At 47.6% G+C, this 13010-nt stretch overlaps 1 protein-coding gene across 3 annotated transcripts in view; it reads right to left on the bottom strand.

Annotated features, from left to right (window-relative positions):
* Positions 1-12844, bottom strand: part of Taf3 (TBP-associated factor 3) — an 84052-nt gene extending 71208 nt beyond the window's left edge. For all 3 annotated transcript variants that reach the window (XM_068355538.1, XM_068355545.1, XM_068355554.1), the window contains exon 1: positions 12526-12844. In XM_068355538.1, the coding sequence (XP_068211639.1) occupies positions 12526-12694 (169 nt within the window). In that variant the 5' untranslated portion in view covers positions 12695-12844. The remainder of the gene's footprint in view (positions 1-12525) is intronic.
* Between the last annotated feature and the right edge of the window lie 166 nt (positions 12845-13010).

The raw sequence follows: 13010 nt of genomic DNA, 5'->3' as shown, positions 1-13010 counted from the left end.
GCATGGTGGATAACCCTTCGAATCCAAGCAGAGATGGTGTTCCTTGTGACCCTCCTCTTTGTCCTGCCTGTGCTCACAAACAAAGCTCGCACATGAGGACGGACTGCAGCCGTTCTCTTCAAGTAGTACCTCAGACACCTCACTGGGCATAGTAGCAGCTGGTCTGGGTCGTTTGTTACAGAACGGAGACTCGCGATCCTGAAAGAGTCGAACCGAGGATCCGGCACTCCAGGATTCTGAGTCTTGGCCACAAACTCAGGGACGAACCTGAACGTTACCTCCCCCCATCCCCTTGAATGGGCGATGTCGTACGAGAGACCATGAAGTTCACTAACTCGCTTGGCCGAGGCCAAGGCGAGTAGGAAAGCCGTCTTCCAAGACAGGTGGCGATCGGAGGCCTGGCGTAATGGCTCGAAGGGAGGTCTCTTGAGAGACCTGAGAACTCGAACCACGTTCCAAGGAGGGGGTCTCACTTCCGACTGGGGGCAGGTAAGCTCATAGCTACGTATGAGTAAAGAGAGTTCTAGCGATGAAGAAATATCCACGCCCTTCAATCTGAAGGCCAAGCTTAAGGCTGAGCGATAGCCTTTCACTGCCGAGACAGAAAGGCGCATTTCTTCTCGCAGATACACAAGGAAGTCCGCTATTGCTGGAATAGTGGCATCGAGTGGAGAGATACCCCTTCCACGACACCAACCACAAAAGACTCTCCACTTCGCTTGGTAGACTCCCTCAGAGGACCTTCGCAGGTGCCGAGACATTCTCTCCGCAACCTGTTGCGAAAAGCCTCTCTCCGCGAGGAGACGCTGGATAGTCTCCAGGCGTGAAGCCGAAGCGAGGCTACGGCCCTGTGAGGGACACCGGAGTGGGGTTGTCTGAGAAGCTCGTGTCGTGGAGGAAGCTCCCTTGGGAGTTCCGTCAGGAGTTGCAGAAGGTCCGGAAACCATTCCGCGTGATGCCATAGCGGAGCTACTAGAGTCATGGAACAGTTGACCGATAGTCTGGTCCTGTTGAGCACCCTTCTCATCAGACAGAATGGTGGGAAGGCGTACACGTCGATGTTGTCCCACCGTTGCTGGAAAGCATCTTGCCAGAGTGCCTTGGGGTCCGGGACTGGTGAGCAGTACAGGGGCAGCTTGAAGTTCAAGGCTGTCGCGAACAAGTCCACCGTCGGGGAACCCCACAAAGTCAGGACTTTGTTGGCTATCTGAGGATCCAAAGACCACTCGGTACTCACTATCTGCGAAGCCCTGCTCAGACTGTCGGCGAGCACATTCCTCTTGCCAGGAATGAAGCGAGCTGATAGTGTTATCGAGTGGGTTTCGGTCCACCTCAGAGTCTCTACTGCAAGATGGGATAGCTGTTGCGAAAAAGTGCCTCCCTGCTTGTTGATATAAGCCACTACCGTGGTGTTGTCGCTCATCACCACCACGGAGTGACCCGCCAGGAACCGTTGGAACTGTTGAAGGGCCAGAAAGACGGCCTTCAATTCTAGCAGGTTGATGTGTAGGCACTTTTCTGATTCTGACCAAAGGCCTGAGGCCCTCTGGTTCAGAACGTGCGCCCCCCACCCTTCTTTTGACGCGTCCGAAAACAGAGTCAATTCCGGGGGAAGGACGAGAAGACTCACTCCCTTTCGCAGGTTCTCGTCGGCCAGCCACCACCGCAAGTCCGTCTGTTCCAGAGACCCCATTGGGATCAGAGTGTCCGGGGAATCGGATCCTTGATTCCACCGGGACTTGAGCCGCCATTGAAGGGATCTCATCCTGAGGCGGCTGTTTGGAACCAGACGGGCCAGGGAGGATAGGTGGCCCAAGAGACGCAACCACGATTGGGCGGGGAGTTCTTTTCGCCTGAGGAAAGGTTCCGCCACCCTCCTCAGCCTTGCTATCCGGTCGTCTGATGGAAAGGCTTTGTGGAGATTGGTGTCTATTAGCATGCCTAGATAAACCAGTCGCTGGGACGGCTGCAGAGAGGACTTCTCGAGGTTTACCACGATCCCCAGATCCTGGCAAAGATCTAGAAGCCTGTCTCGGTGTCGAAGAAGGGTCGACTCCGAGTCTGCTAGGATCAGCCAATCGTCTAGGTAACGAAGGAGACGAATGCCGTTCCTGTGCGCCCAAGTCGAAATCAGGGTGAACACTCTGGTGAACACCTGAGGAGCTGTGGAGAGACCGAAACACAGCACCTTGAACTGGTAGATCTTGTTGTCTAGGCAGAATCTCAGGTACTTCCTGGAAGACGGATGGATTGGGATCTGGAAGTACGCGTCCTTTAGATCCAGTGTACACATGAAGTCTTGTGGTCTCACCGCAAGTCTGACTGTGTCTGCTGTCTCCATGCTGAACCGGGTTTGTTTGACAAACCTGTTCAGAGCCGAGAGATCGATGACGGGTCTCCAGTCTCCAGTAGCCTTCTTTACAAGAAAGAGTCGACTGAAGAAGCCTGGAGAGCCGTCCACGACCTCCTGGAGAGCACCCTTCTCGAACATGGTCTTGACTTCGGCCTGAAGGGCCAGCCCCTTTGCCGATCCCATGGCATAGGAGCTCAACGACACTGGATTCGCTGTCAGGGGAGGTTGAGATGACGTGAACGGGACGCGATAACCTTGGCCGATCACCGAGATCGTCCAAGCATCGGCCCCGAGATGTTGCCACCTGCGGACGCAACGCTGAAGGCATCCCCCCACAGGTGGACACGCAGGGGGACTGCCACCCCTAGGGCTTGCGGCCGCGGCCGCCACCCCTAGAAGTCTTGCCTCCCCTGGAGGACTTACCACCCCTCTTGACCTTGGCTGGAAAGGGCTGGGGCTTAGACACCACTTTCTTAGCTGCCGGTGCCTGTTTTGGAGCCTTACGAGGCTGTTGCTGCTGTTGTGGCGGGGCTGGAGGCTTATAGGGCCGAGTTGTAAGGGCCCTGTGGAGGAGGGAGTCCGTGCTGGATTTCCTCCACCTCTCAGCCGTTCGCTCCAAGTCTTGAGGCTCAAACAGGCTCTCCCCCAGAAGGGAGGCATGTCGGAGCCTACACACATCTACGGCGGGGACCTTCGGATGGAATCTCTCGGACACAGCATCGCGACGCTTCAACACCGAGTTGGCCCACAGGGTGGTAACCTGGTGCGCCAAGAACTCGATGGAGCGGGTGCCCGAGAGCAAGAAGGTCTCTAGGGCCTTCCTATTGGTCTCCTTGGACAAGTCCTCAGATCGCAATAGGATGCCCAGAGATCCTAACCAGAAGTCCAGCCACGAAGTGGCATGCATGGCACACTTAGCGACCTTCTCGTGGTTAAGGATCTCTGCCGCCGAGAACGACACCTGCCGGGCAGAGAGTTTCTCCAAGGGAACTCCCTTCGCCAGCTCCTCCACAGAGTGATGGAGCGGAAGAGCGAGGTTGTGCTCACCCAGGATCTCGAAATACCTCCTCTGCTGAAGGCGAGGAGGAGGGATGAGTTTGTTCCCGGCAGTGGAACGACTGGAGGAGGCAAGAAGTGCGAGCTGAGCATTGGCCCTAGCTCTGGCACTCTTCAGCCCCCGAGACCAGGGCAGAGCTGCACTGGTCTTAGGGGCCTTCCGAACGTCGAACACTTCATCCAGAATTGTGTCTTTGCCTTCACGGGGGGGGATGACTGGATCCGTAAGACTGTTAAGTTGCCTTATCAGGCTTAGGACCTGCCAGAAGGCATGTTCGGACTCTTGCTGTTCTCCTCCCTGTGGGCTGGCAGCTAAGTCTCCTGCCCCAGGAATCTCTTCCTGGGGTGATACGTGGACATTCCCCTGGGTAGTCATGGGTTCCTGTCGAATCCTTGCAGAGGATTTAGGGATGGTCTTGGAATCCTTGGGCTCCCTCCTAGGAGGGATACAGGATCCCAACAACGAGGTTCGAGGGGCCCCTTCCTCACGAGACAATTCTCCTGCCTGAAGCGAAGTCTCCCCCCCTGGTGCCGGGGGGAAGACTACCGGTCCACTGGACTCACCTGAGGACGGAAAGGCCTCGTCCACGGGAGAAGGAGAGAGTACTCGTGCAGGAGAGGGGACCCTCGAGACCGACCTCTTGGGAACCAACTTCGCCCTGGGGGAAGTCACCACGAAGTCCACTCCTCTCTTTCTCTTCAGCGAAGGAGAGACAGCCGCTGGTTTGTTACCCTGGCCGGCGAGTGCTGGTTTCATAACCCTCACTAACGCCCGTGCCAGCGGACCAAACCAAGTCTGCTGCTCAAAGGACACAGAGTCCGAAATCCTCGCTAAGGTGAAAGGGATCGGGCGATCCTTTGGAGTGGACACGACGGTACCTGCCTGAAAAGAAGGTGGGGAAGAATGCTGTAATGACCTGTCCTCGTCCTGCAATACCAACCTGTGCTTGGATGGAGGTGATCCCGAGTGCCGTCTAGGAGCACGCGTCCCTGCTGCTACCACCGGCTGTGGAATTCGCCGCGAACTATGGTCGCGCGAGGGTGAACGGTCGCGCAAAGGCGAATGGTTGCGCGGGTGATCGCGCGGGCGTACAGGCGAGCGGTCGCGCGGGCGCGCAGGCGAGCGGTCGCGCGGGCGAGCGATCGCGCGGGCGCGCAGGCGAGCGATCGCGCGGGCGCGCAGGCGAGCGATCGCGCGGGCGCGCAGGCGAGCGATCGCGCGGGCGCGCAGGCGAGTGGGCGTGAGGGTGGGCAGGTAAAGGAACACGTGTCCGAGGCGACGAACGCAAGCGATGGCGCGACGGCGAGGGATCGTGCTGCCGCGTAGGTGAAGAAGATCGCTGGCGATAATGATCACGTGATGGTAAGCGATGGCGAGCAGCATGTGAAGGTGAATGATTGCGCGCAAGAGGGCGGTCGTTCAGGGTTGAGCGATGAGGAGCAGCATGCGTAAGCGGGCGATCGTTCAGGGTTGTGCGATGGCGAGCAGCATGCGTAGGTGAATGATCGCGTGAAAGGGTGCGATGGTGATCAGCATCCGCAGGAAGGCGATCGTTCAGGGTTGTGCGATGAGGAGCAGCATGCGTAAGCGGGCGATCGTGCAGGGTTGTGCGATGGCGAGCAGCATGCGCAGGTGAATGATCGCGTGAAAGGGTGCGATGGTGATCAGCATCCGCAGGAGGGCGATCGTTCAGGGTATTGCGATGAGGAGCAGCATGCGAAAGCGGGCGATCGTGCAGGGTTGTGCGATGGCGAGCAGCATGCGTAAGCGGGCGATCGTGCAGGGTTGTGCGATGGTGATCAGCATCCGCAGGAGGGCGATCGTTCAGGGTATTGCGATGAGGAGCAGCATGCGTAAGCGGGCGATCATGCAGGTTCGTGCGATGGCGGGCAGCATGTGAAGGTGATCGCTGGCGAACTGGTGATCGCTGGCGAGCTGGTGATCGCTGGCGAGCTGGTGATCGCTGGCGAGCTGGTGATCGCTGGCGAGCTGGTGATCGCTGGCGAGCAGAAGGTCGACGCGTGTCCTGTGAGAGGATAGGTTCACGAGCAGGAACGGGAAGATCGCTGGCGCGTTGGCGAACATGTGTTTCTGACACACGATGGTGAGCAGGGAGTTCAGCAGGAACTAAAGGGTGGTCAGAGACCGCAGGGCGATGGTCCTCAAATGAGCGCTGACGCTCGGAAGAGAGCTGACGAGCAGGAGAGCGCTGGCGAGGGGGGCGAACCTCAGGAGAGAGCCGACGAGCAGGTGAGCGTCGGCGAGCAGGAGAGTCTTGGCGAGCAGGAGATCGTCGACGAGCAGGAGATCGCTGGCGAGCAGGAGAGCGCTTGTGCGCTGGCCCTGCTCGCGTAAGGGAAGAATCCCTTAGCCCCGAAGGGACCGTTGCCCGTCGGGTGACGAGTTCTCCAGAAGGCGAAGATCCGGCAGGAGATGGAGAGCGGTCCGCAGAGAGGTTCAAGGAGGGCGGAGTAGTCGGTTGAGGCTGACGAGGAGAGTCCCCCCCGGAGGACGAAGACCCAAAAAGGCGCCTCTTAGTCCCCCTGTAAGGGGAAGGGAGGCCCTTGTGGCGTAGAGGGCGGTGAGCCTTACGGCGGAGGCGGCCTCGGGGGAGATCGTCGGGACCATCGGTCCTCCGAAGGGGAGTCTCCTTCAAAACACTTCCCTCAGAAGGAAGCTGGGCAGCAGTCGAGACCGAAGGACTCACTTCCCCCTTCGAAGGATGCACGGAAGGAGGAGGAGAGCCTAGAGCACCATCACCAGCAACAGCACCTGCGTCGGAAGGCCCAGCCACGTCGGAGGCCTCTGTCACCACGACGTCGACAATAGACAGAGGGTCTACCTCCGCTACCACCGGCGACTGTTTAACAGCGGCCCCCAACGAGACAAGGTCAATAAGAGCGACCCTGGAGGGCAAGCCCTTAAGCCCCAGGGACGACCAAATCTGCAACAGATCATCACTGGATAAAGTATTATTATCAATAACCTCCCCCGGAGGAGGAGGGGGAACCGCCTCGCTATGGGAGGCGACGCCCTCTCCCCCCACCGAAGGTAGGGAAATAGAACAAGGGCCTGCGCTCCCACTCGGACGACTCTCCTTAGGAGGCGGACGAGGGGGAGCTTCGGAGGAGGTTTGGGCGGCGGAAGAAGAGTCCCGAGAACCTTCCTCCTTCAAGGCTAACCCCGGAGGAGAACGGTCTCTCTTGGACTTCTTCTTACGCCGACGGCCAAACCTCTCCCACTGGGAGGCAGACCACTCCCTACACTCACGGCACATGTTATCCTGGTCGCACCGTCGGCCCCGACATTGAGGGCAGAGGGTGTGAGGATCCGTACTCACGTCCGACATGAAAGTCCCACAAGGACGGCCGGCAACTCCAGGGCATGTCCGCATATTAAATAAAAGAAAATAACTGAAGGTCAACTTCCAACCAATCACACAAGCTGTAAAGAAAAAGAAGAAAATTAAAGGCTGTCAGCGAAGGCGATGAACAGACACGTCTGATCACCGCCGAGCCAAAAGTGAAGTGAAGCAAGTCACCGGTGTGTGGAGGGGGGAGGGGTAGCAAGCTACCCTTCCCCACCCCCCGCTAACTAGCGCGGGGGTAATTAACCCTCGTTAAAAACTATTGGCTCGTCATTTCAGCTGCGCTAAAAGTAAACCCTTTGTAAATAGCGTGGTTTGTATTTCGGTTACGGAACAATTAAGTTTTACTAACTAATGATATATGCTAAACATGAGTCGTGGTATGACAATGAAACAATATCCAACAGATTTTGTAGATTTGAGAACAACAGATTTTGTAGATTTGAAAACAACAGATTTTGTAGATTTGAAAACAACAGATTTTGTAAATTTGAAAACAACAGATTTTGTAGATTTGAAAATAACAGATTTTGCAGATTTGAGAACAAAACCATCTGAAGAATATTGGGGGTTACATGGCAGGACAGGGCTAGAAACTATAAGAGATTAGTCGAGTGACGTGTGGACGAGATCACGGTAAGGGGCAGATGGAGATGGTTTGGGCATGCTCTTTGCACTACCCAAGAGAGATTCGTTCAAACTTTCAACTGGGCTCCACAAGGCACTAGAAGAATTGGAAGACCCAGCCCTACATGACTGAGGCCTATGAAGGGTGAAGTATGAAATGATGAATGGAAAAGGATAGATTGAAAAGCTCAAGATAGAGACGACTGGCGAAATCTAACCGAAGCCCTTTGCGTCAATAGGCGTAGGAGGAGGAGATGATGATATATGCAAATAAATATGGACAGTAAAAATTACATATGACTAATCTATCATTAAACAAAGCTCGTGAAAAACTATACTTAGCACAGCTAATAATGAAATATACACTACTGATTACTAATAGTTTAAGTGGTAGAAAAAAATAACCTTATAAGTTCGTGATTTTTAAAGCAAATGGCCCACCCTTTAATACCCAAAGTACAGTTTGGCCGACCTACTTGGAATTATTGCCCCTTCCTGGTATAAGCCACCATACTGTAACAGTTGTTTGAATCTGGAGTTGTTCCTAAATCTCCTATGGAGTTCCTGAAGAGTTTGTTTTATTGGTACACTAATAACAGGGAGAAAGTACGTTATAAAAATTATGATTATTTTTTTTATAAAAAAAACATAGCCTAAATACCTACAGCTAGGTAGTAGGTTGGCCAGGGCACCAGCCACACATTGAGATACTACCACTAGAGAGTTATGGGGTCTTTTGACTGGCCAGATAGTACTACATTGGATCCTTCTCTCTGGTTACGGTTCATTTTCCTTTTGCCTACACATACACTGAACAGTCTAGATTATTCTTTGCATATTCTCCTCTGTCCTCGTACACCTGACAACACTGATATTACCAAACACTTCTTCTTACTGCACTGTAATTGTTCAGTGGCCACTTTCCTCTTTGCAAGGGTAGAAGAGACTCTTCAGTTGTGGTAAGCAGCTCTTCTAGGAGAAGGACACTCCAAAATCAAACCCTTGTTCTCTAATCTTGGGTAGTGCCATAGCCTCTGTACCACTGTCTTGGGTTAGGAGTTTCTTGCTTGAGGGTACACTCTGGCACACTGTTCTATCTTATATCTTATTTCTCCTCCTCATGAGTGACAAACATAGGCTATCTGAACCAAGAACAAATAATAACTTTGGTGAAAGGGCTTTTAGCTACTGTACGCCTTGACATTATAATAAACTGCCAACTGAAATGAAGGACCTAAAGGGAGCAATTGAGTTTAAGAAGAAACTAAAGACATTACTTTTCACAAGATCATATGATTTGGAAGATGCTACAATCAAAGAATTGCATATAAGTTATAATGAAAATGTTTCGTTAGATGATTAATATGGACCCGCCCGAGAAGTAGTTCACTCGACTTCAGTGGAGGGTTGGATTTAAACCCAAAACAAGTAAACAAGTAACAAGTAAGTTTATAAAGTGATATTTTAATGTTGTTGCTCTTCTTAAAATATTTTATTTTTCCTTGTTCTCTTTCCTCACTGAGCTATTTTCCCTGTTAGAGCCCCCGGGGTTATAGCATCCTGGTTTTCCAACTAGGGTTGTAGCTTAGCAAGTAATAATACTGTAATAATAATAAGCTACAGTACTAGGTTAGCAACTTATTGAGTTAAATACCTCTATTTGTTGCTAACGAACAGTTTTAAAATATGAATTCCAAATATATGTTTCCAATGACAACAATGTTTTTATGTTGAATAGGCTGACCTAAGTCTTTTTATAGTTTATGAAATATTTGTTTTGATGTTGTTACTGTTTTTAAAATATTTTATTTTAATTGTTCATCATTTCTCCTATCATTTATTTATTTCATTATTTCCTTTCCTCACTGGGCTATTTTTCCCTGTTGGAGCCATATAATGACTGGTGGGAAATGAGAGAGAGACTGTCAGGGGACTGACCTAATCAAATGATCTGATCTGAATAAATATGCATTAAGAAAATGAACCAATACATTGAGGTGGAGGGTGCATAACTAAGAAGGGGAAAAAATTATTGCTAGGTTCAATTAAAGAGAGAGAGAGAGAGAGAGAGAGAGAGAGAGAGAGAGAGAGAGAGAGAGAGAGAGAGAGATGATTACTAGGTTTAATAAATAATAGAGAAAGAGAAATGATTGCTAAGTTTAATTAAAGAGAGAAATGATTGCTAAGTTTAATAAAAAAAAGAGAAATTATTACTAGGTTCAATAAAAGAGAGAGAAATGATTACTAGGTTCAATAAGAGAGAAAGAAATGATTACTAGGTTCAATAAAAGAGAGAGAAATGATTACTAGGTTCAATAAAAGAGAGAGAAATGATTACTAGGTTCAATAAAAGAGAGAAATGTTCAATAACAGAAAAATTATTAAGTTCAATAAAAAAGAGAGAAATGATTACTAGGTTCAATAAAAAAAAGAGGAAGAGAAATGTTTATTAGGTTCAATAAAAGAGAAATGATAGCTAGGTTCAATAAAAGAAAGAAATTATTACTAGATTCAATGAAAAAAGAGGAAGAGAAATGATTACTAGGTTCAATAAAAGAGAAATGATAGCTAGGTTCAATAAAAGAAAGAAATTATTACTAGGTTCAATAATAGGAAATGACTATTAGATTCAATAAAAAGAGAAATGATTGCAAGGTTCAATAACAATAGAGAAATTATTGCTAGATTTAATAAAAAAAATAGGAACGATTGCAAGGTTCAATAACAATAGAGAAACAATTGCTAGGTTCAATAAAGAAACAGGGAGAGAAGTTATTACTAGGTTCAATATAAGAGAAATGATAGCTATGTTCAATAAAAGAGAAAAATGAATACAAGGTCCAATAAAAAAAAAAAGAGCAATGAGTACTAGGTTCAATAAGAGGAAGAAAAATTATTGCTAGGTTCATTAAAAAAAAAAATGATTAAGTTCAATAAAAATGAGAAATTATTATTAGTTTTAATAAAAGAGGAAGAGAAATGATTACTACGTACGTTCAATAAATGAGAAAAGATAGCCAGGTTCAATAAAATAGAGAAATGATTATTAAATTCAATAAAAGAGAAATGATTACTAGGTTCAATAAAAGAGAAATGTTTCCTAGATTCAATAAAAGAGAAATGTTCACTATATTCAATAAAAAAGAAATGATTACTAGGTTCAATAAAAGAGAGAAATGATTACTAGGTTCAATATAAAAGAGAGAAATGATTACTAGGTTCAATAAAAGAGAGAAATGCTTACTAGGTTCAATAAAAGAGAGAAATGCTTACTAGGTTCAATAAAAGAGAGAAATGCTTACTAGGTTCAATAAAAGAGAGAAATGATTGCTAGGTTCAATAAACAATGAGAGTAATGATTACCAAGTTCAATAAAAAAGATGCGAGAACTGATAACAAGGTTAAATAGAGAAATGATGACTAGATTCAATAAAAGATAAATGATTACTACATTCAATAAAAGAGAAATGATTCCTAGATTCAATAAAAGAGAAATGTTTACTAGACTCAATAAGAGAGATATTACTAGGCTCAATGAAAAAGAGAAATGATTACTAGGTTAAATAAAAAAAGGAAATTATTACTATATTCATCATAAAAGAGAAATGATTGCTAGGTTAAATAGATATAAATGATTACTTGGTTCAATAAAAAGAAATAGTTACTAGGTTCCATGAAAAAGAGAAATGATTACTAGGTTTAATATATAAGAAAAATTATGGCTAGGTTCAAATATAAAAAGAAATAATTACTAGGTTCAATAAAGAGAAATGGTTGCTAGAGTAACCGGAGGACTGACCCATAATCTCTGGTAAAACTGACCCAGAAAGGTTTGGAGGAGTGACCCACAATATTCATTTATAGTATAGTGCATTTATTATTAAAGTTATTTGATTAAATATAACAACATGGATTCCATATAACATTAACACTTATGTTGTAATAAAAACTTTTATAACAGTCATTGGTAAATTTTATATATTTGCTGATAGACCCTGGGACAGGGGTTGTGACCTGGGAAGGGGGTCAGGGGGCTTGGCCCCAGCTAGGGGTTGTGACCTGGGAAGGGGGTCAGGGGGCTTGGCCCCAGCTAGGGGTTGTGACCTGGGAAGGGGGTCCGGGGGCTTGGCCTGGCAAGGGGTTGTGACCTGGGAAGGGGGTCCGGGGGCTTGCCCAGGCTAGGGGTTGTGACCTGGGAAGGGGGTCAGGGGGCTTGGCCCCAGCTAGGGGTTGTGACCTGGGAAGGGGGTCCGGGGGCTTGGCACAGGCTAGGGGTTATGACCTGGGAAGGGGGTCCGGGGGCTTGGCTCCGGCTAGGGGTTGCGACCTGGGAACTTCTAGGTTAGGTTAGGTGGGTTTGTTAGGTTCTGTACCCTTTTTAATTACATATTCATACCCTATAAACACAAAATATTTGATAAAAACAGTAAATTAAATATCAATGAAATATTAAACTTTCCCTTAATAAAATCATGCAATAATACCAAAGAATTAGCTTTAGAAAAGTAAATAAACATTGTGGGTCAGTTTTACCAAGGATTGTGGGTCAATTCTCCGGTAATTCTTGCTAGGTTCAATGAGAGAGAGAGAGAGAGAGAGAGAGAGAGAGAGAGAGAGAGAGAGAGAGGCGGGGGGTCCCCTTCCCACACTAACCTAGGAGAATTATCATTACCTACCATGGGGCTACGCCCCCTGCGACCCCCCTTCACACTACAGTATATCTGACTGTCCTAACGAGTTACATTCATCTAAAAGCGAATTTAAATTACTCCAAGCACTATTAAGACTTAATCTACAATAGGAAACCAATGTGAAAAACAATATGTGGTGTGATAGCAAGAAATGGCGGGAGGGGGGGAGGGGCAGAAATATAAAACTACCGGTAGTTGTCTTATGATTAAAATAACATCAATAACAAGGCAAATAAAATGTAAGTAAATTACCAACTTAGTACGATATTGTAAGCAATGACAGCAGATCGTATGACTATACAAAGTTGTCCCATATAAACATACTCCCGAAGGCTTGCACAGGCCCTGTACAACTTTCTACTTTTTCACGATTTAATGAATACATTGCAACAGAGAGTAATGGAGTAATGGGTAATCAAAAACCACTTACAATGTTCTGTGTATCTATGGGTGAGGCGACACACCTCAGTCATATAACGATGGAGTAAATCCGATAATACATCTAAAGGTGTTGAGCATATTCCTTGGAAGCCAATAGTTTGGCATATCTGAGCAACACTGGTTTTCAGGATTTCATTCCTAAACTGAGTCATCGCCATGGTTAATTTTCAAAAGGAGCCACATCACTCTGCCATTGCACTAGTAATTGTCTTGTGATGGTGGTGCAGACGTGGAAGACGGTCTTCCTTCGTCGCAGGGTTTGAAGTATACTACCTCCGTGCAGCCATTTTCCCTTCATTGATCTGCGTCTGTAAATAGATTTTCTTTTAGGGTTTATTTTTAGAGTTTATCTAAAAAGTAATAACATTAAATAAATTTATTAGTATTTATATTCATATATCCTACCATTATAATTTTAATTTTATAGTAATGAGTATATTTTTATCACTACTGTCACCTTTTTCTATAAAATAA

Source organism: Palaemon carinicauda, chromosome 2, assembly GCF_036898095.1.
Source record: "Palaemon carinicauda isolate YSFRI2023 chromosome 2, ASM3689809v2, whole genome shotgun sequence".
Taxonomy (NCBI): domain Eukaryota; kingdom Metazoa; phylum Arthropoda; class Malacostraca; order Decapoda; family Palaemonidae; genus Palaemon; species Palaemon carinicauda.
Note: the sequence above shows the minus strand (reverse complement) of the source record. Positions and strands in the feature narration are given on the sequence as shown.